The sequence below is a fragment of the Eschrichtius robustus genome, chromosome 12, assembly GCF_028021215.1.
Source record: "Eschrichtius robustus isolate mEscRob2 chromosome 12, mEscRob2.pri, whole genome shotgun sequence".
Classification (NCBI taxonomy): Eukaryota; Metazoa; Chordata; class Mammalia; order Artiodactyla; family Eschrichtiidae; genus Eschrichtius; species Eschrichtius robustus.
Genome location: NC_090835.1, coordinates 71,873,160 through 71,898,155, shown reverse-complemented (window position 1 = coordinate 71,898,155; position 24,996 = coordinate 71,873,160). Strand labels below are relative to the sequence as shown.

General features: G+C 50.0%; 1 protein-coding gene across 1 annotated transcript in view; it reads left to right on the top strand.

Moving 5' to 3' along the window:
• BTBD9 (BTB domain containing 9) overlaps positions 1-24,996 on the top strand; it is a 409,107-nt gene that overhangs the window by 380,582 nt on the left and 3,529 nt on the right. The window contains exon 10 of the mRNA XM_068559438.1: positions 8,007-8,085. Coding sequence (XP_068415539.1) covers positions 8,007-8,085 — 79 coding nt within the window. The remainder of the gene's footprint in view (positions 1-8,006; positions 8,086-24,996) is intronic.

The window sequence follows — 24,996 nt, the reverse complement described above, 5'->3', positions numbered from 1 at the left end:
GTGTGGTCCTTGGGCCATGGCAGCAGCAAGGCAGACGAAGAACAGCTCTGAGGGACAGAGGGGCGGCAGGCAGCTGGGGGGCCAGCGCGAGAGGTGAGTTCATAAAGATCCGTCAGAGGGTCTTCAGGCCAGGCAGGCCTGGAGGCTCACTCGAGACCTTCAGCACCCGGCCCTGCTCGGTGCCACACGGCTGGGAGTAGGCACCACCGCCACTGCGTACGCTCAGTTGACAGCAGACAGCCTTTAATATTTCCTCCCTTTTCGAGAATCTTTTCTGAAGGTTCACGTTTGCCTTCTAGCCCTGCACCCAAAGGTTGTAAATAAAACGCTCCCCACGTAACCTTGCCATTCCTCGTCACCACAGGCTTCTCTCCCTTTCTTGGCTCTGTTTTTTGTTTTTTAAAGTTTTGAACTTTTAAATTTTTATCAAAGATATGCATGTTCAGCTTTCAAAGTCAAGTAGGAGCACAAGGCTTATAACAAAAAAGCAACAACCCCCTGCTTCACCCTTTTTCACCCCAGACCCCGCTCTCCAGAGGCAACTGCTTTCCTTTTTTCTCTTTAAAATTTTAAAAAATATTTTGAAAAGACAATACATTCAAAGAAAGTATATTTAATACGGTTTAAAAATGTAAAACTATAGACAGTGAAATGTCTCCTTCCCACCCACCCCTTCCTCCAGAGATGATAGTTAATGCGTAAACATATAAAAATGTGTGTATTTTCCCCATTTTTTAACACAACTTTTTCTACACCTTGGATATCTCTAGAAATTCTCCCTCCCTGTCTCTCCAGCTGCACAGTCTTTCATGGTAGGGATAGAGACGTACCACAATTTCAGTCCCAAGTGATGAGCGTTTAGGTGGTTTCTGTTCTCCTGCTGTTCAGATGATGCTACTGTCTTGTTCCCGCGCTCAGAGCACATCTAAGCTAAAGCTTTTGAAAAATCTCATGTGATTCTGGTTCCCACATCTTTGTGCTGACCTTCTGTCTTCCCCTCCAGAAGCATTTAGATCTTCTAAAGTTTCTCAATAATATGCTTTGCTTTCTCATTCATTGTGGTGGCCACTCAGTGGCCTCTAACTTAGAAACTTATGTCCTTCATATCTGGGAAAATTCCTTGTGTTACTTTTACATTTTATAGCTCATGTCTTTTCTGCTCTTTTTTTCTGGAACATCTGCTAATTGGATAGTGGACCTCCTGGTCTGATCATCTCATTCTCTTATCCTTTTTCTTTTTTTTTCTATCTTTGTCATTTTGTTTGACCTTCTAGGAAATTTCCTCAACTTAAGCTTCTAACTATATTGTTGAATTACTTATTTCAATTCATAGTTTTTTTTAAATATATAAATTTATTTTCTTTATTTATTTTTGGCTGCGTTGGGTCTTCGTTGCTGTGCGTGGGCTTTCTCTAGTTGCAGCGAGCAGGGGCTACTCTTTGTTGCGGTGCGTGGACTTCTCATTGCTGTGGCTTCCCTTGTTGCAGAGCACGGGCTCTAGGTGTGCGGGCTTCAGTAGTTGTGGCTCACAGCTCTAGAGCGCAGTCTCAGTAGTTGTGGCACACGGGCTTAGTTGCTCCGCGGCATGTGGGATCTTCCCGGACCGGGGCTTGAACCCATGCCCCCTGCATTGGCAGGCGGATTCTTAACCACTGCGCCACCAGGAAAGCCCCATAGTTTTAATTTACAAGAGCGTTTTCTTGTTCTCCAAATATTTCTTTTTCACGTATTTTATTCTTATTTCAAGGGTGTGATACTGTTTTCTTTTATCTTTCTGGTGGTAATATAAGTTTCCCTGAAGTTTTATTCTGATTACTGGACTATATCTATATCCTTTGAGATATTTTTCTTTTCTATTTGCATTTGGTCTCTATCTTTCATGTTAGAGTCTTTGGTGATCTTTGACTGGTTGTTTACCATTAAGCGTTAGGCACTGAGAAAGCAGGCAAAAAGCTTTTTGAGTGTGGGCGGGTTGTGGACTTCATTCAAGGGTATCAGACAGGGCTTAGGCGTTTCATTGGGAGACTCCTGCCCACTCATTCAGATCCAGCACACTGGCCACCTTCGGTTCCTTCTCATGGAAATGCTCTTCTGATATGCATGGCCATTTCTTTCATTGTGTAGGTCTTAGCTCAGTTGTTACTTTAGGGGAGAACTTCCTTAAATACATTATCTAAAGAGGCATGACCCTCTCAGTTTACTTACACTGCTTTATTTTTCTCCATAGCCCTTCTTTAACTCTGATATATTTGTTTCTTTTATTTGTCTCTCTCTCCCACTAGAAGGTAAGCTACTTGAGGGCAGAGTCTGAAATAGGGCCTTCTTCATTAAGTACTTGATAAATATTTACAGAAGGAAGAATGGAAGGACAGAGAGGAGGAAGGTACATCAGTATCTCTAGGTCTTTCCTCTTGGGCTGGTGAGAGTCTCAGAGGGATCCTCCAGTCCCCTGCCTGGGGGTTAAGCCTGGATCACGGTGGCCTGAAAGCCGAGGGAGGCAAGGGGGCTGGAAGTCTTGCCATCCGGGATATTCACTTCCGTGTATTCCTCGCTCTCAGCCCCTGCAGGGTCCCACCCTCTGCTGTGCATGGTGTCCCAGAGTCTAGACCCTCTCTGTTCAAAGACTCCAGAGTGAAATCCCTGTCTCTGCCGAGGTGGAAAAGGGCTCATCCCCGCTGTGCAGGAAGAAGGAGAGGGGGTTGAGGAGTCCATCTGCTCCTTTTACCTGTTTTCAGCCAGCCCCCTGCCTGCCCCCCACCTTCAGAAGTAGCTGGTGGCTCAAGGGTCTGCAGTGTGAACTCACTTGCTTCCTGTGTGTTTCTCTCTGAGGTGTTGGCAGAGAAAGATGGTGACATCTCCTCATGCTTTCTTTGTGCTTGTTTTGTGTTTGTGTGTGTGTATTGTAACACATATATTTGATATGAAACATACATTAAATTTTCTTACTGCCCTTTTAGTGGAGGGAGCAAAGCTTAACCCATGTGTTCAATTTGCTGTGTTTAACTGCCAGCCTGGCCCTGGCCAGACACTCCTGGCCATCTCCCTGGTGTCCACCACGTGTGCTGCAGAAAAAGTCTGACATTTGCTTTCCCTTTATAGCGTAGGCAGCAAAGTCACGTAATTTTTCAGAGCTGAAAAGACCAGGCACCCTTGCCATAGGATCTGCAGGATCCCCAGAGAAGGCAGGATGAGGCTTAGGACGGGAAGCCCTTCTCAGCCAAGCCCTTAGGGCCTGTGTGGTGCTCTCATCACCCAGAGCCACTCTCACAAGCCCTGCGCTCACAGAGGGCAGCCGCACCCTCCCCCACCAGCCAGGCAGCTCTCCCGTCCTCTGCTTGCTTCGGACAAAGACTCCGCTGTCCTGGGACCTGGCACCACCCGGCAAACCCCCAGCCCCACTGAGGAACTGACTCCACCTTTCCCCTGACATAAACACAGACACCATTTTAATCCCTTTCTTCTCTTTCTTTCTTTTTATTTATTTTAAGAACTGTTTAAAATGCAAAAAAGAATGAAAAGTATTATAACATTCACTCACATACTCATCCCCAGAATTGACTGTAGTTAATATTTTTCACATACACTTTGTCTTTTTATTTTAATCAAAGAAATAAAACATTCCAGTTGGTGTTGAAGTATCCTTTGTTCCCCATCAGCAAACCCCATTCCTCACCCTCTCCTGAGAGACAACCACTATCATGAATTCAGCATCTCTCCTTCCAGAATAGTAAAAAAAACATTTTACAAGCATGTATGTTTTCATGAGTAGCATGTTCACAGCGATTGTGAAGCACTCTGTAAACCACACGGTGGTCTGCAGGCCGAATAGGCTTTTTAGGAGGACAGTTCTTGGCCCGCTTTTTCACTCTCCTTATTAACAGACCACCTACCATATTTCAGCTGCAGCCCTAGGATTTTATATGCATTACAGTATTTAATCCTCATTCCTCAAGCAGTAGCTTTAGAGAGATTGTTTTAAATCACTTGTTTTTCTGGCTTGTTTAATTACTACTATGGCAACAACAACATTTTTTCCTTCCTTTTTTAAACTTCATATACATAGTATTTCAGCCTCATTATGGGTTAAATTGAGTTTTATGGGTGGGCCGGGTAACTCAATCGAAATGTATAGCTTTATTTCTCTGGAAAAATTGCTTCCAAGCTTCAAATAGCCAATTACCAGGGAAGTTTTGGAACACCACCAGTTTATGAGTTGGGACCACAGTACCGTTTGCATTGTTCTCTGACTAGTTCATGGAAGGATAGCTAATCTCCCCAGAGGGATCCTAAGGTTCTTTAGGGCAAGCACTACATCTTGCATGTTTCCCATAACACCCAGCAGGTACCAGCCTCAAGAATGTATTCAACAAATGCTTGTTTAATTCCTTCAAAACCCAGCTACCTTGTCTGCCTCCAGGAAATGGGTGCTGGTGGGAGGGTGGTGGGAACCTCTGCAGTAGTCACTAAATCATACACCATCAAACTCAGTGACTCAACAGATGGGGCCCAGGGAAACAGTGTGTCTCATCCAGGTTCACGTGGCTGGCTGGTAATTACAGTAGTAATAGCAATATCAGCTATTTTTCTTAGAGCCTAGTGTATGCCAGCACTGTTCTAGGTGTTTTACATTTGTTAATGTATTTAATCTTCACACACAAAAAATTTAGATAGGTATTTTTATTATCCTCATTTTACAGAGAGGAGACTAAAGCCCAGAAAGGTTAAGCAGCTTGCCTAAGGTCACAGAGCTGATAAAAATTCAAACCCAGGAGCCTGGCTCCAGAGCCCATGCTGTCAACCACTTTGCCATCCTACCTCTAGTTCATGAAAGGCCATGATTAAAACCTGCTGTCTTGACTGTCCCCCAGTGATCCTCTCAACTGGAAATATTTTACGTAATAATACAGTGCTGGCATTTTCACTTGCTTCACATCACACGATCTGTGTTAAAGCCTTGGGCGGTAGGCAAGATAGGTACTTTTCTCTAATGCTTTCATATACATTCTACCAAACTCAAACAATACAGAAAAGTACAAAAGTACAATTAATGTCTCTTGAAATTCTTCCATCCAAACATTTTGGCAAACATTCTTGTAGACATCCCTCTTTGAATGCGTGTGTGTATAGATATTTACAGTTTAACATAATCAGGACCTCATTCTAGATGCACTTTTGTAACCAAGGGAGTGGTATTATTTCTGTCAGCATTGGACAGATGAAGAAACTACAGCTCAGAAAGCGGGCGTGATTTGTCAGCTGGAGAGATGGCAAGTGCCAGAGTTGGGACTTCAATCCCGTGTGGGTTTTTCTGTTTGGGGTAGGTGCTCAGAGTAAAGACCCGCACGTATTTTTTGACACCCGTTGTTCCTGTTCAGACACTTCCTCCCGGCACCCAGTCTCGGCTCTGAACTGAGTGGTGCTACACCCCTGTTGTTCTGTTGTCTTCCTGGGAGTGTTGCCTACTAAAGAGATTCCGAGGCCTGGGTGAGTAGGAATATTTATACAGCTCTCCGTAAGCTCAATAAAAATGGCAGTCGAGCTTTTGTGTACACTAAGTGGTGGTGATGGTGTCCTGGCCCTGTGAAGCGTGAACCCTCCTCAGGGTTGCACCCTGATTATAAATGCGGCTCCGATGTGACAATGTCCTGATGCCGCCTTATCTTTTCCCCACTGGGCAACACTGAAAGTTGTTTTGAAAAAGTTCAGGGGAAATGGAATCTGATATTTTGGAGGGAGAGATGCTCATTATCTCATCCTAACCAGCTTCCCTTCCTACTCGTATTTTGGTCTTGGGGTTGTTATCCAGTTTGCTGAAAATGAAATCATCTGTCCAACTCTCGGGCTGTGTTAGTGAAAATGAACTCTAATGTGATTAGATATTAATGCAGGGTAATGGAGGATTGGCATTAGATTGAAGCCTTCTGATCTTATTACTCCACAAATGCTCCCTCCTTCTCAGGCTGCTGCCCTGCCAGCCCTGCTAGCCCTGCTTCCCCGAGCAGAGGTGGGGGCCGGTGGTGCCAGAGCCCAGGCCCGCCACGGAGGCTGGGGCAGGAGACGGGAGCCGAGGGGGCCATGGTGAGGAAAGGGAGACCGGGGTTCAGGCCCGGCTCTGCCCAGGATGACTCACAGTGAACCCTCACTTCCTTCAGGGCCTTGGCCTCCACTCCACACTGCGGAGGCAGGAGGGGTCTTCCACAGAGGGCATGATTAGGGGCCTGTCTGCACTCTCAGAGCCCTGAGCATGTTGTCGAGGACCGTGAGCTTACGAGAGTCAAGTTATACCTTCACGTCCAGAAGCACCGGACGATTTTTTGGATTAGCATAGGACTAGAAATCTAAGAAGAAAAGTCTTTACTCTGTCTGCTCCACTCCCGCCCCCTTCTCCACCCCAGTCCTTTTTGTGAAACTGGCTGAACCTAATAGTTGTCACTGGCTGAGGTCACTTGCCCTAGTTCTGTTTCCCTTTCCTGGAGGGGTGGTCTGAGAAGCAGGATGGACCAGCTTTGGTGTGTGCTGCCTCTTGCATTAGCAGCAGGGATGGGACTCTGATGCCCTCGCAGCGTGGACCCGAGCTTCCCCTGACCTGCCGGAGGAAGGATGCAGATCTGTGCTCAGTCACCCTGCTTAGCTCAGAAGTGACCCCGAGGCCTGTGGGAGCGAGCCCAGGCCCAGAGTTGAAGCCCCACAGGGCCTTCCTCATAGGCCCACCTTGGCCCACAGGCTTTCCAAGGGAGCTGCGTGGGTCTGGGAGCAAAACACTGAGAAAATGGGCCAGGAGTGCAGGCCCTGGGGATGGTCAGATGGCATCACCTTCATGTATGAATAATAGCCTTTTTACAAAGAGAGTGATTTTTCTTACGCTGTTCCAGAAACATGCTTCCAGAGGCACAGACTTTGCACACAGGATGGTAACGACTTTTTAATGACCTTAAGGGGCCTGGTGTCCAGGCAGCAGTGAATCAGTCTCAGTGGGAAGCTCACAGGTAGAGAGAAGATGGAACACCTGAAAGCAAAGGGGGAAAAACAAACCGCAAATACGTGTATTTTCTTTAGTAGCATTACTTGGTAATTAGACAATTACAGGAAACAGCTTCCCAGCAGCTGGCACTTCCACTGTGTGGACAGAGGAGGGATGCAACAACTGGGAACTCCTCACATTTCTTATGGAAGTATTACTGGCGTTTGCAGCTGTGGATGCTGAGCTCCCCGTGCGTTCTGATGAACTGAACGGTAAACCGGGAGCAGACTGCCTCCTCTCAGGGGCGGCTTGGGACCCGCTCGGCCGGGCTTTAAATGAACTGGCCCAGCCCCTGCTGATCCTTGAGGAATGGCTTTTAAAATAGTGGGGCTGCTTTTGAGCCCGCCCAGAGACTGGCTGGTCCAGAGAATAAACTGTTTGGGGGACATATTTGGAACTGGGAAAAGGAGGGCTGGAGGGAGGCCTGTGGAGAAACTGCCTCTTCTTCCCCAGGTGCCACCACTCGCAGGGGGTGGGGTGAGGGGGTTCAGACAGGAGCCTGGGGCTCACACTGCAGCGAGTGCGGCCCAGCCCCGTCCTCCCCTTGCCGTGCCTCAGCTCCTCCTCCTCCCAGGGCCCTCCAGCGAAGTCACTGCGCCCACCTGGACGCATCCATTCAGCCCACAGCCCTCTGAGGGCAGACCCATCGCGGCCCTGTTACTTCATGAACTCCACCAGCCTTGGTCACTCCTCTGTTTGGCCACACTCTTGTCACTGCGTGCACGCAGTCTGCCCTTCACGCTTATGTCGAGCTTTATGAGAATCCCGTCGCCTTCGCAGAAGGGCAGGGCGCCTTCTTTGATGAGATTGTAGGGGAACACCGTGTGCTCCTGCCCCCTCTCCACACAGTGGGTGGAGCCCCGTCCCCACCCCCCTACGGCACAGGAGGCCCTCCCCGTCCACGTACTGGGCTCTGCTGGCCCCGTGCTGTCAGCAGGGTCAGCTGGGTGGTCTAACCAGGCAATGCTTGTGCTTCTCCTCACAGGTCCTGGCAATCAGTAACTTTTGAAAGACGGCCGGCCTCCTTCATTCGAATCGTTGGAACACACAACACAGCAAATGAGGTAAGGGTCCCCTTACGTGAAAGACACGGTGATATTTCCTGGTGTACAGGTAAATGCCGCATCCTGAGTTAAGTGGAGCTGTTAGTTCTACCCGCTAATGGCCTGTTGTTCAGACAGCTTGGGACAGAAGAAAGTCCTGCTCTTGCACAGTAGGGACATTGTTACCATTTCTGGGTATCTCTTCACCAGCGAATGGAAGCCAGCTCCTGCGGCTTTGCTTCCGCCTACCAGCCACTCTGCAGAGACCTGGAGAGGTGAAACGCCCTGTCCTCAGAGTCCTCCGCCCTCCTAGATGTCAGCTGTCTCAGTGGTCCCTGGGCCCTCTGAGCATGGTGTGCAAGGAGCCCCAGCCCCGCGGGGCAGCTGAGGCGCACAGTTGCTGGTTTCTTCTGTCCGGCCACCTGGTCCTGTGCCAGCCTGCACATAAGTGTTCTTGGGTGAGCCTCTTCCTCCCTGGCCTGTGCCTCACCTGGGCCCAGGCCTGGATCCCGGGGCAGCAGCCATTCCATTGGGCTGCAGTGTTTGTGGATGTTCCGTCACCTTTGGATTTCACGAGGGAAGAGCGGGCAGGTTATTCTCCCCACTTTGGGCTCCTGAGGTCAGGTCAGCAGGCAGGTGAGGTTCCTGGGCCTCAAACATGCTGTTTTTCTCTGGAGAAGTGCACTGGGTTCCTCCAGATCAGAGAGGAGAGGACAGTGCCCGCAGTGAGTCGAGAGCGTGAGGGAGGGCGCTTTGAGCACTTGCACCAGGACCGCGAGCGCAGCCCAGGGCCGTGCCAGGCACGCCGGGACTGCCCCCCTCAGCAGGTGGATCCCCGCTGGGCTCACAGAGGCACCTCAGGGTCCACTCACACCGTTTAAGGTGAGAAGAACATCTGTTTCCATCTTGAGCGCAAAATAATCAATCCGTAAGTTAATTATTACTTAGCCTTTCTGTTTCTCAGGTGGTCGTAGAGTAAGCGCTGGTGCTGGTGGGTTGGAGTCCGGCAGGTGACCGTGCTGTGGGCTCCATGTGCTCATCAAGCTCGTGCTTTTACAGTCAGATGTGCTTAGCGTGCACCCCTGAAGACCTGACCGCTGGTTAAAGACCGCAGTCATAAGGAACAGTAAGGTTGAAACTCGAGGTAATAAATGAAAGGCATAAAAATAGTAACCGTCCTGCAATTTCATCTTAACGTGAACTTTCTCAGATCTGTACAGGACCGGCTTCCTGGGCGTGTGACCAGGGCCGTTGCGTGGGGCTCCGTACGCAGAAGGGGGCTCAGAGCTTAGGGTTTAATGCTCTCCAGCACCCTCTTGATAGTCTTGGCAATTTTACCTTTGAATTTTCTTTTACAAGGGAAGCCCCCATGGGACAGTGGAGCGCCCAGCAGGGCTCGGAGCCTCGGCTGACCTGCAGGCCAGCCCCGCCCCTCCTCACCTTCCTGGGACAGGTTCTCAGCCACCCACCCCCTGACCCCTGGTGCATGGACTTGCCCAGCCTCCCCCTCCTCAGCCTGCCCTGTGGCCACTGCCACCCGCCACTCCCAGTGGGGGCCCCCCGCACACTTGTGGGGAGAGTCGGGATCTGGTGCGAGTCCCAGGATAGGGCCCTGGGTGCCGTGAGCGTCTGCCCTGACCTAAGGCTCTCCCCCAAGCCTGAGCCCGAGCGAGCGCAGCATCAAAAAAGCAAATGAAAACCCCAGGACACGTCAGGAGAGACACTGTGGGAGCAAAGGAGAAGCTTTTTTCCTGCCTTTTTGAACAAGAGGCTCTACGTTTTCATTTTGCACTGAGCCCCACACATCATGCAGCTGGCCCTGGATTCATACATTATGTTTGTCAAGTCTGAATTCTCCAGGGCACATCAGGGTGCTTCTGTACTTCAAAAAGCATTTTAAGAAGTGCAAATATTGTGATAATTTATATTCATTTTGCCTTTTTATTTATTTAGAATAAAAATGATACACGCCCACAATGTGCTTCTTGCAGAGAAGAGCTTATAAACAGAAGCCTGAAACTTTTTCTTACCTCTTCATTTCAAAACAAACCTGAAAATTATAAAAGTAAAGCAACTGATATTTTTTAAAGCATAAAATTAAAGAATTCTAAACATCAGGTCATGAAAACACTTTTTTCTTTTTTTTGATGATGGAATAAAAGTAAATTTGAATCTGCATTTTAATATATATTTGAGCCCCAAACCAAACATCATAGTTGTTAAATTTTGCCAATAAATCTCGATTTTTCTTACCACTTAAATTAATTATGTATGTATTACTTACTAAATTGGAAAACAATTTGAACTTATCTTTACATAATAGTATATGAAGCTAAAATTAAATATTTTTATTTACAGTCACTTGTTTCTTATATAATGCATTAAAAAAAAGACAAATTTTTTCCTTTAATTCCTAAATGGGACTCTGTAATTATCACTTACAACAGAAGGAATTCTCAAGTCAGAGAAGGCTGAGAAGCACTGGAGCAAGTCTGGTCAGAGTCTTTTTCCAGCCCTCAGCCCCAAGCCCATCACCTCAGAGACCAGATGAAAAATAACTTCCCCTTACAGAACTCTAAAGCTGGAGTGCAAGATCCCCTCTCCCTGATGAGTTTACAAAAATATCTGTGCACGGAGCCCCAGCTACTTTGGACCTGCCAGTTTGCATGGGTTGACTTAGGTCGCTAATTAACGGGTGACCCGTCATATTTGGCTGATAAGCAACTTGCTCAGCTGCCTTATTGAGTGGGTTATTGATCAAGAAAAAAAGCCTCAGTGTAGTGTTGCCAACCTGGGAACATCTCAAATCATAAAATAAACAATGACCAGGATCATAAGGCAAGATCCATAAACTGTCATTCTCAGAGCAAATGAGAAGGCCCAAGAGTTGAATTTCACAGAGCACCAAGGATATAGTAAACCCTCAAAGAGAACGTTCTTTACTGCAGCACACTGGGTTCTGGGCGTCATATCCCCATTCTTAGAGAAAGGCAAGGATGTGGGGCAAAAGTCAGAGGTGTGAGGGAAGGAGGGTGACTGCGGTCGGTCGGGCAGGACTCCTGGGGAGGCCAGACCTGGGAACATTGATGGCACCGACGGCCGGGGAAGGCAGGTGGGGGTCCAGGACAACCCTGGTCCCGAGTCCCATGGAGCCAGAACCGTGTCATGGGAAGACAGCGGTCAGGGAGCCTCCTCCTCACAGTGGAGTGGAGGTAGGGGTTCCTCAGTCTGGCCCTGCTTGTTTGCTGAGTGACATCAGTGGCCTTGGTTGAGTCAGAGCCAGGACCTCTTTCCCTTTAGATGCCGAATGTTACCAGCCCAAAGACTGTGTGCGAATTTCAAGAAGCATAGATGGAATTGGTTTCTAGCATGGGAAGGTTAGATGGTCTGTGTGGATAGCGGAAAGAGAAATGTGCCACATCTCCCAGGTAAGATTGGTTTCTGCAGGCACTGCCCCGCCCGAGAGGGGAGTCAGCGCAGGGCGCGGTGGGGAAGCGCAGCTTGGAGCTCCTGAGAGTTGAGAGCGTTCAGCAGAGACGGGAGGCTGTTCGGGCAGCAGGTGGAAAGTGGCCTGTGTATGTGGCCAGAGCTGCCGGTGGCTCAGGAACTGCCCCCACCTGCAGACATCCCAGCTGCTAGTGGGATAGCAGAGGTGTCCAGAGCTAAAACTGATGGGGATTTCTTGCCCGATGCGGGCACGTGTCTGTCTTGCCATAGCCGGCCAGGCGTTCCCGCGTCAGGCTCGGCGTCTGCGCTGCACGCTGATCCCCACCCCACCCCGGGTCAGGGCCAGCTCTCAGGTGACGCAGCCGAGGAGGGCTGCGGACGTTCAGATTTCTTGATCACCTGTTTGGGCACGCTTCTGATTTCCTCAGCATTTCATCCCTCTCCTCTGGGAAGTGCGTGTCTGCTCCTGGCATCTGTCTCTTATTTTCCTTTGTGAGCACCACGGCGATGAATTCATTTAATTTTTTAGCTACGTTTATGACTTCTGTCAATAAATTCCCCTAATGTTTACCTCCCAAAGACTCCACCAGTTGCTTCAGTGACCTCCTGCTCCTTGTGTACTCAGCAATTCCTTGTCATTTATCTTAACTTCTCAGAACATTTTCCTTTCACTGCCTACCAGCAAGTTTGTCATCCTGCCCCTCCTCTCTGCTCTGTAATCCTCCCTGGGGCGTGCTTCTCACGTTTCTCTGCTCTGCCCTTGGATACGATCCTCCCCCGCTGCCCTTTCGAAGGCTGCTTTCCTCTGTCTTCCTCTCACGCTTAGCACTAGATGGCAGGCACATGTCAGTTTGTCTTTCAGCGAGTGCCCCGTCCGTCCTGCTCTCCTTCAGTTGTTTTCATTCATCTGAATCTTCCCAGTGCCTGTAGCCAAGAAGGTCTCCTTGGCTGTTTCCTCCATCACTTTCTCTTGGTCTCAGTCACCAGTGCAACCGCGTGGTCATTCCAGCCCACCTGCCTCAACTGCTACTTGACTCTGAGCTACTCGAGAGGCAGGCATTGCTTCCCTTTCTAAGGCTCTCCTGTCTGAAGGACGTTGGACATGGCCTTGTCAATAGGACCACCTTCAGGTCCCCGTGGATCTGAAGTTTCCACTCGTGCCGTGCAGCGGCCGTGCTAGTTCTGATGCAGCTCCTCTCACACACCCTTCATTTTCATTTCACTAGTTACCACAGCAAAGCCGCAAAGGCACACTGCTTTGTCCTTAAGGAGGTCAGGCTGGGTCCAAATGAGGTCTGTCTGTGGACCTATGCCAATCCGTCAGTCTATTAAAAGAAATAGAAGTTACGCCTGTTTCTTCTTATGGCTTTGATGAAACCTGGGTTGGAGAGCGGGTTCTGGAGTGATTTTTCAGGAGGCAGAGACCTCAGGGGCACAAGCAGCCCCGGGGGTTAGAAAGGACTTGTAGGAAAAGCTAACTTTCTGCAATATGGAAAGACCCACGGGAAAGCCTTTGCCGAGTCAGTAATAGAGAGTGAGGATGGGGTTGACAGTCTGTAGGCAGCTCTCAGGTCTCCATTTACGTATTGAATTTATGTAGCTGAGGAGACAGGCTATGTGGTATTTGTCTTGTATCCTAGCCTTAGCCTGGGCCTGGCGCATGTGAGCAGAGAGTACCTGCTGCCTGAGTGAGCAGATGAATCGTTCAGTCTGTCCGTCCATCTCTCCCTCTCCCCATCAGGCAGCCAAATAAAGGAAAAGATTTAGTGAAACAACTTCTCATCCCCGCGATCCACGGGGATGAACATTACAGTATGTTGAAGGACAGAAGCCAGTACAGAAGAATCCATGTAGTAGGATTATGTTCATACAGTCGTCAAAAACAGGCAAAACTAAGCTGTAACATCTAAGGATGTGTACACAGAAAAGAAATGATTATTATTAAAGCCAGACTGTGGTCTGCAGCGGGGAGGCTCCGATCAGGAAGGGACCACAGGGCGCCAGAGATTTTTCTGGTTCTCGACCTGCGTGTGGTTTACACGGCTGGTGTTGACTATATAGTTAATTTAGCAAGCTATACATTTGAATTTCATGCACCTTTTAGTGCATGGTTTTCACAATAAAAATGTTCTGGTTTAAGCAAAAGGGCTAAATTGACGAGGAAACCAAAGCTGAGCGATGTTAAGTGACTCGCACACAGTCATGCCTGGTGAGTGGCAGAGCCAGGGTTTGAATCCAGGCAGTTGGCACTTAACATCCAGGCTGCTCTGTCTCCCCAAAAGGCATAATAAATGGTAAAGCTTCAGAAATGAGCCCAGCTCTGCCCGGGCCAGGTCGTCGAGTCAGGCGCTGGTGAGCAGATGGTCCCTGCGGGCAGGCTTCATGCACCAGCCCGGGCTGGAACCAGGAGAGAAACCCAGGCAGGGCCCTTCCCTGGGGGGGTTGCAGCTGCAGCGCCTGACAGAAGTCAACCCACGAGAAGACCGCCTTCACCTGGAGTGGGGGTGGGGGGATGCCGCAAGGAGCAGCGCTGGTGGAGGCCGAGTGATGGAGTGAGCAGAGCAGGGGCGGCTGACGGGGATGGTCCTGAGGAGGGGTTTCGGCATCTGAAAAGTGGATCAGGTCATCTTGGTCCGGGATGGGCAGACAGGGATGAGGCTGTGCTGTGGCGGGCTTGGGAGGGCAGGGAGTGCAGACCCTCCGTGAGCTCCAGGGGGCTTGCCGCTGGAGGGTCTGCACCGCCGGCACGAGCAGGATGGAGAGTCTGTAAGTGGCTGCTTGAGCTGCCCTCCAGGACCACTCAGCGCCGAGCCTGGAGTGAGGCAGAATTTATTTACAGGCTCTGTCAGGCCGGTGAGTGGCTCTGGGCTCCCTGTGCCATCCTTGTTCCCATAGCAACATGTAGCTCTAGTGAAGAAAAAACAAAAAGAAGGAAGCAGACTCCGCTTAAAAAAAAAAAAAAAAAGCTCCTTCCTGGCCCGGTGACCGTTATTTCCCAGGCCCCACCCCCCCCAGGTCTGGTCACTCCCTGTCTGAGTCCCCAAGGATTCCCTCCCCGGCAGTGTCCTCCAGAGGCTGTCGTCTGAGACACAGCCATAATGTACAGGGCAGGGAGGTAGGGAATGAGCCGAGGAGGAGAGAGAGTGGGTGGAAGGAAGGGGGAGGGGCCTTGTCCAGTGTGGACCAGGAGACCTTGCCACTGGTGCCAGCCTCACCCCCAACCAGCTGTGTGACCCCCAGGAAGTCATTTCACCTCCCTGGCTCTCAGGACCCTTGTCTTTAAAATAAGGAGAGTGAACTAGATCTTAAAGGTTCCTCCCCAGTGAGACAGAAAAAAAGCAGAAAAATATTTAATTTATAGCACAATTATAAAAAGGCATCTTTTATAGACATCTTTATACGTAAATGTCTATTAGGAAGGATTTTATTGGAAAAAGAGAGGGAAAGTGACACAACAGGGAGCACGTCCTTGTTGCAGACACTCCACAAGCCTCATGCCTGTTGTAGTGGAGCAGCAGCAATTCTGCACCAAACAACCGGCCTGCGAGGAGGTGCACACGGCACCTGAGCAGGTGAGGCCTGGGGGCTGCCGGGCAGCGGGATGGATAGAGGCGCCAGCTGGTGAAGGTAATGTCCAGCCATGTCCTGCTGCAGAGCCAGCGGTGAGTCAGGCCTGCAGTCTCCCTGCAGCCGGAAGCCTTCGAGACACAGCAGACACGTCGCCTGGATGAAGTGGAAAGCTGCCCAGGGCAGTGGGGCCACCCGCGCGGCCTTGTGGGGAGAGCAGGAGCCCTGGTGAGGCCATGTCTCCCGGTTCTACCTGGGAACTGGAATATTCCTCCTTTTTTGTTTTAGTTTTTCAAAAATAAAAAGATACCTCTACCACTCTAGGGCCAAATTAATTAAGACAAGAGAGTGAATCACTCCCTGGAACTCTTGAGTGTGCACACATAAAAATCGGTGGTCGGGAGTTCTGGGACTGCCTGGGGTGATGTGTTTTCTTTCTTTCTTTTTTTTTTCCTTTGGCCGTATGGCATGTGGGATTTTATGATCTTAGTTCCCCAGCCAGGGATTGAACCTGCGCTCCCTGTAGTGGAGGCACAGAGTCTTAACCACTGGGCCACCAGGGAAGCCCCTGTGCTATGTTTTGAAAAGGCTGTTTTCCAGAACCTTCCAAGCAGTGGAGTTCCAGTTATTTGTGAGTGCCCTGGCCTATGTGAAGATGGGAAAGTGACATTGGAAAGTTAAAAAAACTGTTGCCGTATATAAGCAGTGTCACCAAGAAGCTTACTCCCATACCTAGTAGGAATAAATACTTGAGCAAAACTATTGGGTTATTACCCTGTCACCCCTAAGCAATGCTGAAAAGTTGTTGCTCACAAACTGGAAGTGTCTCCCTATGAAATGGGTTCCTTAACTGAAAACCATGTTTTGGGCTGTTCAGATGTACATACGTGAAACTTTGGTTTTAAATTGCAATGTTTTGTTAGAAACACTTGGTCTTCATTTTTTTTTTTTTAATTATTAGCACCTTTTAATTTTATTTATTTATTTATTTATTTATTTATTTATTTATTTATTTATTTGGCTGTGTTGGGTCTTCGTTTCTGTGCGAGGGCTTCCTCTAGCTGCGGCAAGCGGGGGCCACTCTTCATCGCGGTGCGCGGGCCTCTCACTATCATGGCCTCTCTTGTTGCGGAACACAGGCTCCAGACACGCAGGGTCAGCAGTTGTGGCTTACGGGCCTAGCTGCTCCGCGGCCTGTGGGATCTTCCCAGACCAGGGCTCGAACCCGTGTCCCCTGCATTGGCAGGCAGATTCTCAACCACTGCGCCACCAGGGAAGCCCTTGGTCTTCATTTTTAAAGGAACAAAAATAAAACATCTCTACAATCTAAAGATGGACTCGTGACTTGTTCCTGAGATGAGTGTAAGAAGATGTAATTGTCATTGTCATCAGGCTCAGTTAATGTTTGCTGAGTGCTGAGTGTGTGTGTGAGGCTGCCACACCACACATTGCGAAAGGAGAGAGGAAGTCTTCAGGGTGTATAATTCAGAAGCCACGTCTCTGTGTCTGACTTCTGGGCAGATACCATTGAGAGGTAGGTATCTATTTTATAAAGATGTAAGTGTAAGTTGAAAGCTTGGCTCAAATCCTATTTATATTGGTTGGCATGAAAGCAATCTGTGAAAATTACTCAGGAGAAACCAGAAGGGCAAGGTAGAGGAGTCATTGATCAACATTTATTAAATTTTCCTGATTTCTGCTACAGTTCACGGTGGACTCTTAGCCCAACTTGGGAAAATTAGCAGAGGCTTCTCTGCTTTTAAAAACCTTGAAGACACGTTGAACAAAGAGTGCTCAGGGAATCCCTCTAATGAAAGGCGGCAAACAGTGGTAGCCGAGGAATTCGCCTGTTCGCCAAGAAGGGACCAGCACATTTGTGTACATCCTTTCCAGGGTTCACCCCAGACTATCTCAAACATGTCAAGAATTATGGCTCCCAGAGAGGAAAGGCAAAGTGATAATAAACAGCAGCTACAAAAAAGGACACAAGGATGTGACTCAGGCTGCGTCGGATTCATACACACGACTACATTCCAATTTAACTGGCTCCTCTCGGAAGACAGATCCAGAGGCCACTGAAGCTGGTTCAGCGAAGGTGCCCCTTCGTGAGCAGCAGCAATCAAACAGGCTAATGGGATACATGATTGCCGAGAAGGGAAGGGAAAATGATGCGGCGAATGGGGTAATGGTTTTGCATAAATCAGTAGTGTGACTCTGCCCTGTATGCCTCATTCACTTTTGGTCACATTCTTTCCAAGGGGTGTCACAGTCTTGGGAAGGTTCGGAGGAAAGAAATTGAATCACACAAGCTTCTGAGCGAAGAGAAACTCGGGACCTGGCTGTTCCACCGAGAGGGAGGCCTGAGGTGCTCGGTGGGGAGAGGAGCCTGGGGGTGCGAGGGACAAGAGGCAGTTTCCACATGGCACCCGGTACCGCCCCTCGTGGCAGTGACGACTCCTCCAGGCAACAGCGTCCTCCAGTGTCTGTGTGAAAAGAGCAGAGGCATCCCAGCCTCTCTTCCCTACGCACCTCTGCAGGGGCGGCAGGCATCTCGGGCCAGCCCCGGCCACTTGGCCACCAGAGAAGGTGCCAGTTTCTCTAGGACAGGCTCACTTTCCACCCCTGCTCCCATAAGCAGAGTCAGGACCACCCACAGGCCCCCTCTCTGGATGCCCGTTTGCAACGGGTGCACATCTGAAGGGGTCTAGGGTCCTAAGGGAAGAACCCCAGCCTTGCACAAGATGATGATGGTGAGGTACAGACACCATGATGTTCATCCTCGTCTGCAGTGGTCCGGGACCTGGCTGGGTGTTGACTTCGCACTGTTGTCATGTTAGGTTCAAGGCCAGTGGGTTGGATTATCGACTGAGACAGCTGAGCTGGCACGTTGTTGTACAGAAGGCGAGAGCGAGGCCCCCAGCCTTTATCTGGAAGTCCTCCCTGTCCCTTCTGCCTGGAAGGCCACTCCCGCCCTGTCTTCAAGGCCTAGTTTATGCACGCCTTCCTCCCTGATCTTCCCTTCCAGGTGAAATGAATTTCTCACACTGTCGTATTCCTTCTCACTTGCTATTATGTTGTCTGTGTGAGGAGGCATCCTGATATGGAGAGAGCACAGATTCTGGAGCTGCTCCACCCTGAGGTTGAATCCCACTCACCACTCTGGGGCTGAGTTCCATCTGGTAGAGGCCCTGACAGCAGGGACTGTGTGATCTAGCCTCAGGCCAGTGTTCATGCTCAGGGAGGTCGTTGACGTTTAAAAAACAAAAGCAGCGAAAGGAAGGCTCTGAGGATGAGTCCAGGTGCCCGGTGCTTGGCTGGGCCTGGAGCCCCCTCGCACCCCCCTGCTGTGCCCGCTGCAGCACCATAGTCCCCCAGCCTCTGTCCTCCCAGAGGATCCTTAGAGGCTGTGAAGAATCCTTTCCTCTCCTGTGTCAGTCTTAACAAGCCTGTTAGCAGGTTCTGTTATTTATCCTTTAAAAATGATTCTTTCCTGTTTATCCCAAATTGCTATGTTCTGTCTCAGGGGATGTCAAGTTTAAGGGTTTGTTGTCATCTACTTTCTTTCTTCAGGCACTTGTATTATTTGTCACCACAAATGTATTCTTTTTGTAATATTTTTAATTCAAGAAATAATTTTTTAAGACTCTCCTCTGTCCGACAATCCTGGCTCCCTTCCCAGGTCCAGACCGGGCCCTCGCCCAGTCCTCTGAGCCGTGGCCTCTTGCATCTGCCGCCCTGCTCCCCACCTCCCCGGCTCCCGCCTTTCCTTGTCATCACGCTGGCTGGGGAGTCCACGGTGGTCACCCTCCTCTTGCGCCAGACCTCCCTCCTCTGGCCAGTCCTGCTTGACTGCCTCACCTTCCCCGACTCGGCTCCGGCGGCATCTGTGCTCCACTGGCAGACTGGGGGCCCCTCCTCTTCACCCTCGTGGCTCCCTTGGTGGCCAGAGCCTGTCCACTCACGTGTCTCTATCCTTACCCTTTGAGGGGGCCGGGACTCACAGGAGGGGGTGCAGGAGGTGTCTCGTGTTTTGGAATGAATGAATGAGTGAGTGAATGAAAGAATGCACTTGGACCTCCTGACCTCCAAACCCTCCTCACGTGTTTGGCTCCTCTGGCCACGCTTACTGTGTGGTGTCACCTTGTCCTGCCCCCCAGCCTGAGCGTGGAACATGGAGGCGCCAGTCCTTTCCCAACTTGCCGCCCTTAGCCTGCTCGCTCTGTCCCCGCTGCACGCTCTACCTCCGCACCCATCTTTCCATTTGTAAAACACCGTTTTTCACTTGGAATCTTCACCACATGGTTTGTGACTTAACAAAGTTAACTGTTTCCTGTGCGTTGCCTTTGACTTGGCAGAGTCTGCTTGGCTCTGGAGATGCTCAGGGAACCCGCATCAAAGTTAGTTGGTCCCTTAGTGACACCCTTGGGACTCCGGGGTCACAGCCTGAAGCACAGCCCTGACACAGCCCTGGTTCCTCACATCCGGCCGTGGAGGCTCAGCCAGGCTGCTGGCGGCCAGGGCTTCCCGGGGCTCCCAGAGGCTCCCAGTTTCCCCCAGCTTAGAGGGCAGAGCCTACGCTGAGCTCTGCAGGGCCAGGGAGAGGCATGGTTATGATTTCTCCGAGGAGGAGCATCCGCAGGAGGACACCAAAACAGTACCGTACGTATGTTGGGAATAATGGCCATTTGAGTTACTATTTTAAAACAGGTTGGTTAAGTTGGCTAGAGACAGTCATGCAGTTAAGTCACCCAAGTTAGAGGAATGGGGGTAACGGTGGGAACGGGGCGACAGCAGGGGTCCGGCTCCCAGCAGTACTGAGTGCTTGCTGTAGTCGCGTCCTCCAGGCTCTTTACGGGTACAGTGTGGAGCAGAAACCCACCCTGCCTCTCTGGACTGCGTCACCCATGGGGACCCTTCCTTAGGTGAGAGCCAGACGTTAGTTAGTGGCCGGCTGCACTGAGATCTTTTTTAACTTTATTTTTCAATCCAGGGTTTTTATTGATTTGTTTATTCTTGTGCGAGGCCCTGAGTGGGAGAAAGGATGGCCACGCCTCAGTCCTTGAGTCAGATGGGAACTGACAGGTCAGGACACAGGCAGGAGGAGGGGCTGGGCCTTGGGCCCTGGAGCCTCACAGGCTTGCCTAGAAATTAAGAGACCCGAAGGGAGGTTCGTGAGAGCACAAGGAGAGAAAACCCATTCACTGGGAAAGGTAATACGCAGCAGGACAGTGTTAAGTCAGTTGAAGGATCAGCATCAGCCTAGGGCTCTGAGGAGCAGGCTCGGAGATACTGACGGGGAGCACGGGAGCGGGGTGACATAACCGACTGAGGGCATGATGGGGCAGGATAAGGAGGTCAGGTCAGAATAGGGAAGGTGCCGTAAAGTGCATCGTTCAGAGCAGATGGAGACACCGGCGCCGGGGACGAAAGATGACTCTGGGTGGTGTTGAGAAAGGGAAGGATGTTTGTTCACTTACAAGGAGGTCTAGGGAGAGGATCCACTGGGAGTGCGGCGGGGGGTGTGCGGAAGCCAAGGTGTGTTCTGGGGGGTTGTCTCCACGGCCCCACCCCGTGCTTGGAAAGACGGGTGCTCCTAAAGCAAGAGACTGTCGATAACCCCCCAGAAGGTGGTCCTGTCACTTCAGAAGCTCAAAGAATGTGGAGCTGATGGAGAAAAGGTGATTATTAGCTGCTACTTAAAAGAGGATTTTCAAATTTACCCTGAGTAGCCCAGGTGAGAGCTGACAACCCAAACAGGTTTTAAATCCCCAGAAAAGGCCCCCCCCTATGGCTGTTGACAGGTAAGCACCTGCAGGTGGGCCTAAGGGGCGAGATTCGATATAAAAGGAAGGGAGAAAGGAGAGGAAAGAAAAGGAAGGAGAGACTGGGGGCTGACTCGGGTCCACAGGAAGCAGCACCAGCCTGAGCTTTAAGGAAAGAAATCGGCTCACTCTAAGAGAAAATAGACTCTGCCCCACTCTAAGAGTAAATAGACTCTGCCCATACAAAGAGGACGCGTGGTCTCGGGCTTCATATTAGAGTTTGAAAGGTGAAATTTGAAACAGTGGTAGATAAATGAATTGAAGTGGGAATACGGAAGAAATAGTGATGCAGGAAGGTAAGCATGGAATTTATATTTTAAGTATAATTTCACAGTTGATATTACATTTGTCTTCTCCTCTGTGAACCTGATTCTGCAGAAGAAGAGTGCATGTGTATGCGTGCATAGTGCACGTGTGCCTGTGTGCGTGGTGTGGGTGTGCACGGTGCGTGTGCTCGAGCTGTGGAGGCTGCAGAGTTCCCAAGAGGAAGCAGGGGCAGCCGCGTCCCCCTGGCTCTCTGCACTTCCTGAGTCCCCTGCAGTCTCCTCCGCCTGGTCCTTTCTCAGGGAGAGTGGCAGGTGTCCAGCCCTGGCTGCATCCTGCCCACTCCCGGGGTACCAGTGCCTTATCCTCTGAAGACAGGCCCTTATCCGGGACTCAGGAAACATGGGCAGATCCAAGTTCAGTGGGTCCTCTGAGCTAGCAGGCCACTCAGAAGGAAAGGGTGGGCCCAACCCAAGGAGAGTGAGGGTTGAGCTCTCCTGGGAGCAGTGGGTGGCCAGGGCTCGGAGCCTGGCCCTGGCCCTGTGCCACATGGCTTGCCTCTCACAGCTGTCCACGCAGGCCCAGGCACCCACCAGTCCTTTCCAAGCACATCGCTACACGCCAGTTACATGCTTACAGTTTAGCCTCAGCATTTGCGCCTAAGTTCGATGACAGCTTTACAACAACTTGCATCACCTTACTTATCTAGGGCTGGTTTAGAAGTCTGGAGGCCAAAGGGAGAAAACCCTTGGGATACGGTAGCACCAGTAGGAGAGCCGGGGCCCTACCAGGTGTTTGTCCAGGGTGCTGGTTCTGCCTCCTGGTCCCCCAGCCACTGGTGGCCTCCGGCTCCCTCAGCCTCAGTTCCTGTCATGTTACTGGCCTACCACACCAGTGTCTCTAAGACTGTCTTGTGCCATCAAGCCCCTCAGGAACTGGCACTCACCCCTAAATCCTATTCCAGCAGATCATAGAATGTTTCTGCTCCAAAGCTCTCACTGGCCCTGCCGCCGACTTTCCCCTCTCCTCACGGTTTGCCACTCAGATCTTCTCAGACATCACTTGGCTCTTTCCTCCCAAGGTCTTCACCCATATTATTCCCCTTGCCTGGAACACTTCTAACCCTAAAATGTCCTCGCCTTCCCTCCAGGTCCTGCCTATTAACTTTTCTTTTAATTTTATTGAAGTATAGTTGATTTACAATGTGTGTTTATTTCTTCTGTTCAGCAAAATGACTCAGTCATACATTATATTCTTTTTCATATTCTTTTCCATTATGGTTTATCACAGGATATTAAATACAGTTCCCTGTGCTATACAGTAGGACCCTGTTGTTATCCATCCTATACGTAATAGTTTGCATCTGCTAATCCCAAACCCCCAATGCTTCCCTCTGCCATACCCCCCCCCCTCACCTTGGCAACCACAAGTCTGTTCTCTATGTCTGTGAGCCTGTTTTTGTTTCATAGATATGTTGATTTGTATCGTATTTTAGATTCCACATATAAGTGATATCATATGGTAATTATCTTTCTGACTTACTTCGCTTAGTATGATAATCTCTAAATCTATCCATGTGGGCTGCAAGTCTGCCTATTAACGTTTTTTTTTTTTTTTTTGGCCGCACCGCACGGCTTGCAGGATCTTAGTTCCCCAACCAGGGATCGAACCCACACTCTTGGCAGTGAAAGCGCACAGTCCTAGCCACTGGACCGCCAGGGAATTCCTGCCTATTAACTTTTAAAAGGACTGTATTGAGGGCTTAGAGTCTTCTAAGCGCTATGAGCAATGGCCTTCAAACATTTTGTTTGCATATCCCCTAAAAGAGCTTTGGGAAAAAAAGTGTAATTTTTTGAACATTTTAAGGTTGAGAAGTAAAAATTTCTTCATAAGTTTAAATACAATTATTTTTGTTAATATGAGATAGAAAAAAATAAACATTTTAAAAGACGGACGATAAGGACTAATTATTAGGAATACATATTTGATGACATGATTTGGTAAAATAGATTTTTTTAAAAATTTTATTTGTTTATTTATGGCTGTGTTGGGTCTTCGTTTCTGTGCGAGGGCTTTTCTCCAGTTGCGGCAAGCGGGGACCACTCTTCATCGCGGTGCGCGGGCCTCTCACCATCGCGGCCTCTCTTGTTGCGGAGCACAGGCTCCAGACGCGCAGGCTCAGCAATTGTGGCTCACGGGCCTAGTTGCTCCTCGGCATGTGGGATCTTCCCAGACCAGGGCTCGAACCCGTGTCCCCTGCATTGGCAGGCAGATTCTCAACCACTGCGCCACCAGGGAAGTCCCCGGTAAAATAGATTTTAACCAACTCGCTGAATAAGGCACACCAAATCTGAAAGTAATTGTGGAATTATTCATGGGATTTAGCCAGTGTATTTTGAAAATGTTTTTATAATTCTGGGAAAATTGCAGTTATGTTTAAAAGAATTACATGAGTCACATATACAGTTCGGTTCTGAATTCAGAACATCTCACTCAGGCCAAATTTCACTCTCATGGGGACCCGGAAGGCATCAGGGCCCATGACTCATGGGAGGGTGCTCCCCATCCAGGGCTTGGCCTCCGTGTGAGGGAGGTCGGTGTGCCCCAGTGCGTACTGTAGCACGGGCAGGCGAGGGCTGTGCTTTCCTTCTGTGAGGTGGGGAAGGGTGTCGTGAATTCAGTCATGTTCTCAGGCAGTTTTAGGAAACACTGAATTTGAGGATCTGGAAATTGATTCCCTTAAAACTGCCAGCATGCTCCTTGGAAAGTCGATCTGTGTGCTTCAGACTGAAGACCCCCACAACAGAGGATGTGTTTCTCCTGTGCAAAGAGCTCAGGACAGGCACCAGAGGGCAGGGACCCCAGGAGGACTTGGCTGGTAGTGGAGAGAGGAATTTCTGTGGGGGGGAGGTCATCCCTAAAGACCCTCCTCTGACGTGGGCTTCCTCTGGCTGCCCCCGCGCCCCCGGCTCACACACCAGCAGTTACCTCCTGCTCCGGGCATGGCAGGCTCACCCCCAACCCCCAGCCGTGCTGTGTGTTCTCAAGGTCAGGGCGGAGGCTCACCCTTGTTTGCCGAGCTCTGAGTGGTGCCCTGTCTGCTCAGTGGTGCTTCCTGAGTGAGTCACGGTGGAAGGCAGGCTTTTCCTGGCTCCTGCGGGGGGCCATTCCTCCACATGAGGGTGTTTGTTCCCGGTTGGCCCAGGTCACCTCAGGTTGAAGTTCCCTCCCCAGCACTGCCGCCCAGAGGATGATTACGCACCAAGAACTTGTTCCCTTCCGGAGGGCACAGGAGGAGGTGAGCAACGGCTCTTTGGATCCTTGGAGATAAGCCTGGGTCCTCCCCTGGGGTAATGCCCTATAGGCTTTTTTTAGAAAATAACCTTATTGTAGTATAATTCACATGTCATACAACTCACCCATTTAAAGCATAGTGGTTTTTAGTGTATTGACAGAATCATGCAGCCATTGCCACCATCAACCCCACTGACTTTTAACCCAACTGCCAGATGTAAGAATTAATTAATTAATTAAAAAAGAAAGAAAAGCTCATGAGACAAAAGTAACCCAAACTGGAGAAATCCAGTGGGAACATTTTATAGGAATCCATGCTGTGCTGCTTGCAACTCTTAGACTGATCGGTCCACTCACTTTCATCCTGACTGATTGAAAAGCGCTTACCACCCTCTAGTTGCTGCCTGTCCGTGCCAGCGGTGGGGGGGGGGAGCGGAAGGACCTGCCGTCACTCCCGTGGGGACAATGTCCCGACTCATGGCAGCTCTGGGGTCCAACACTGACCCATCGCTCACCGGGTCTCTCCTTTCTCTCACCA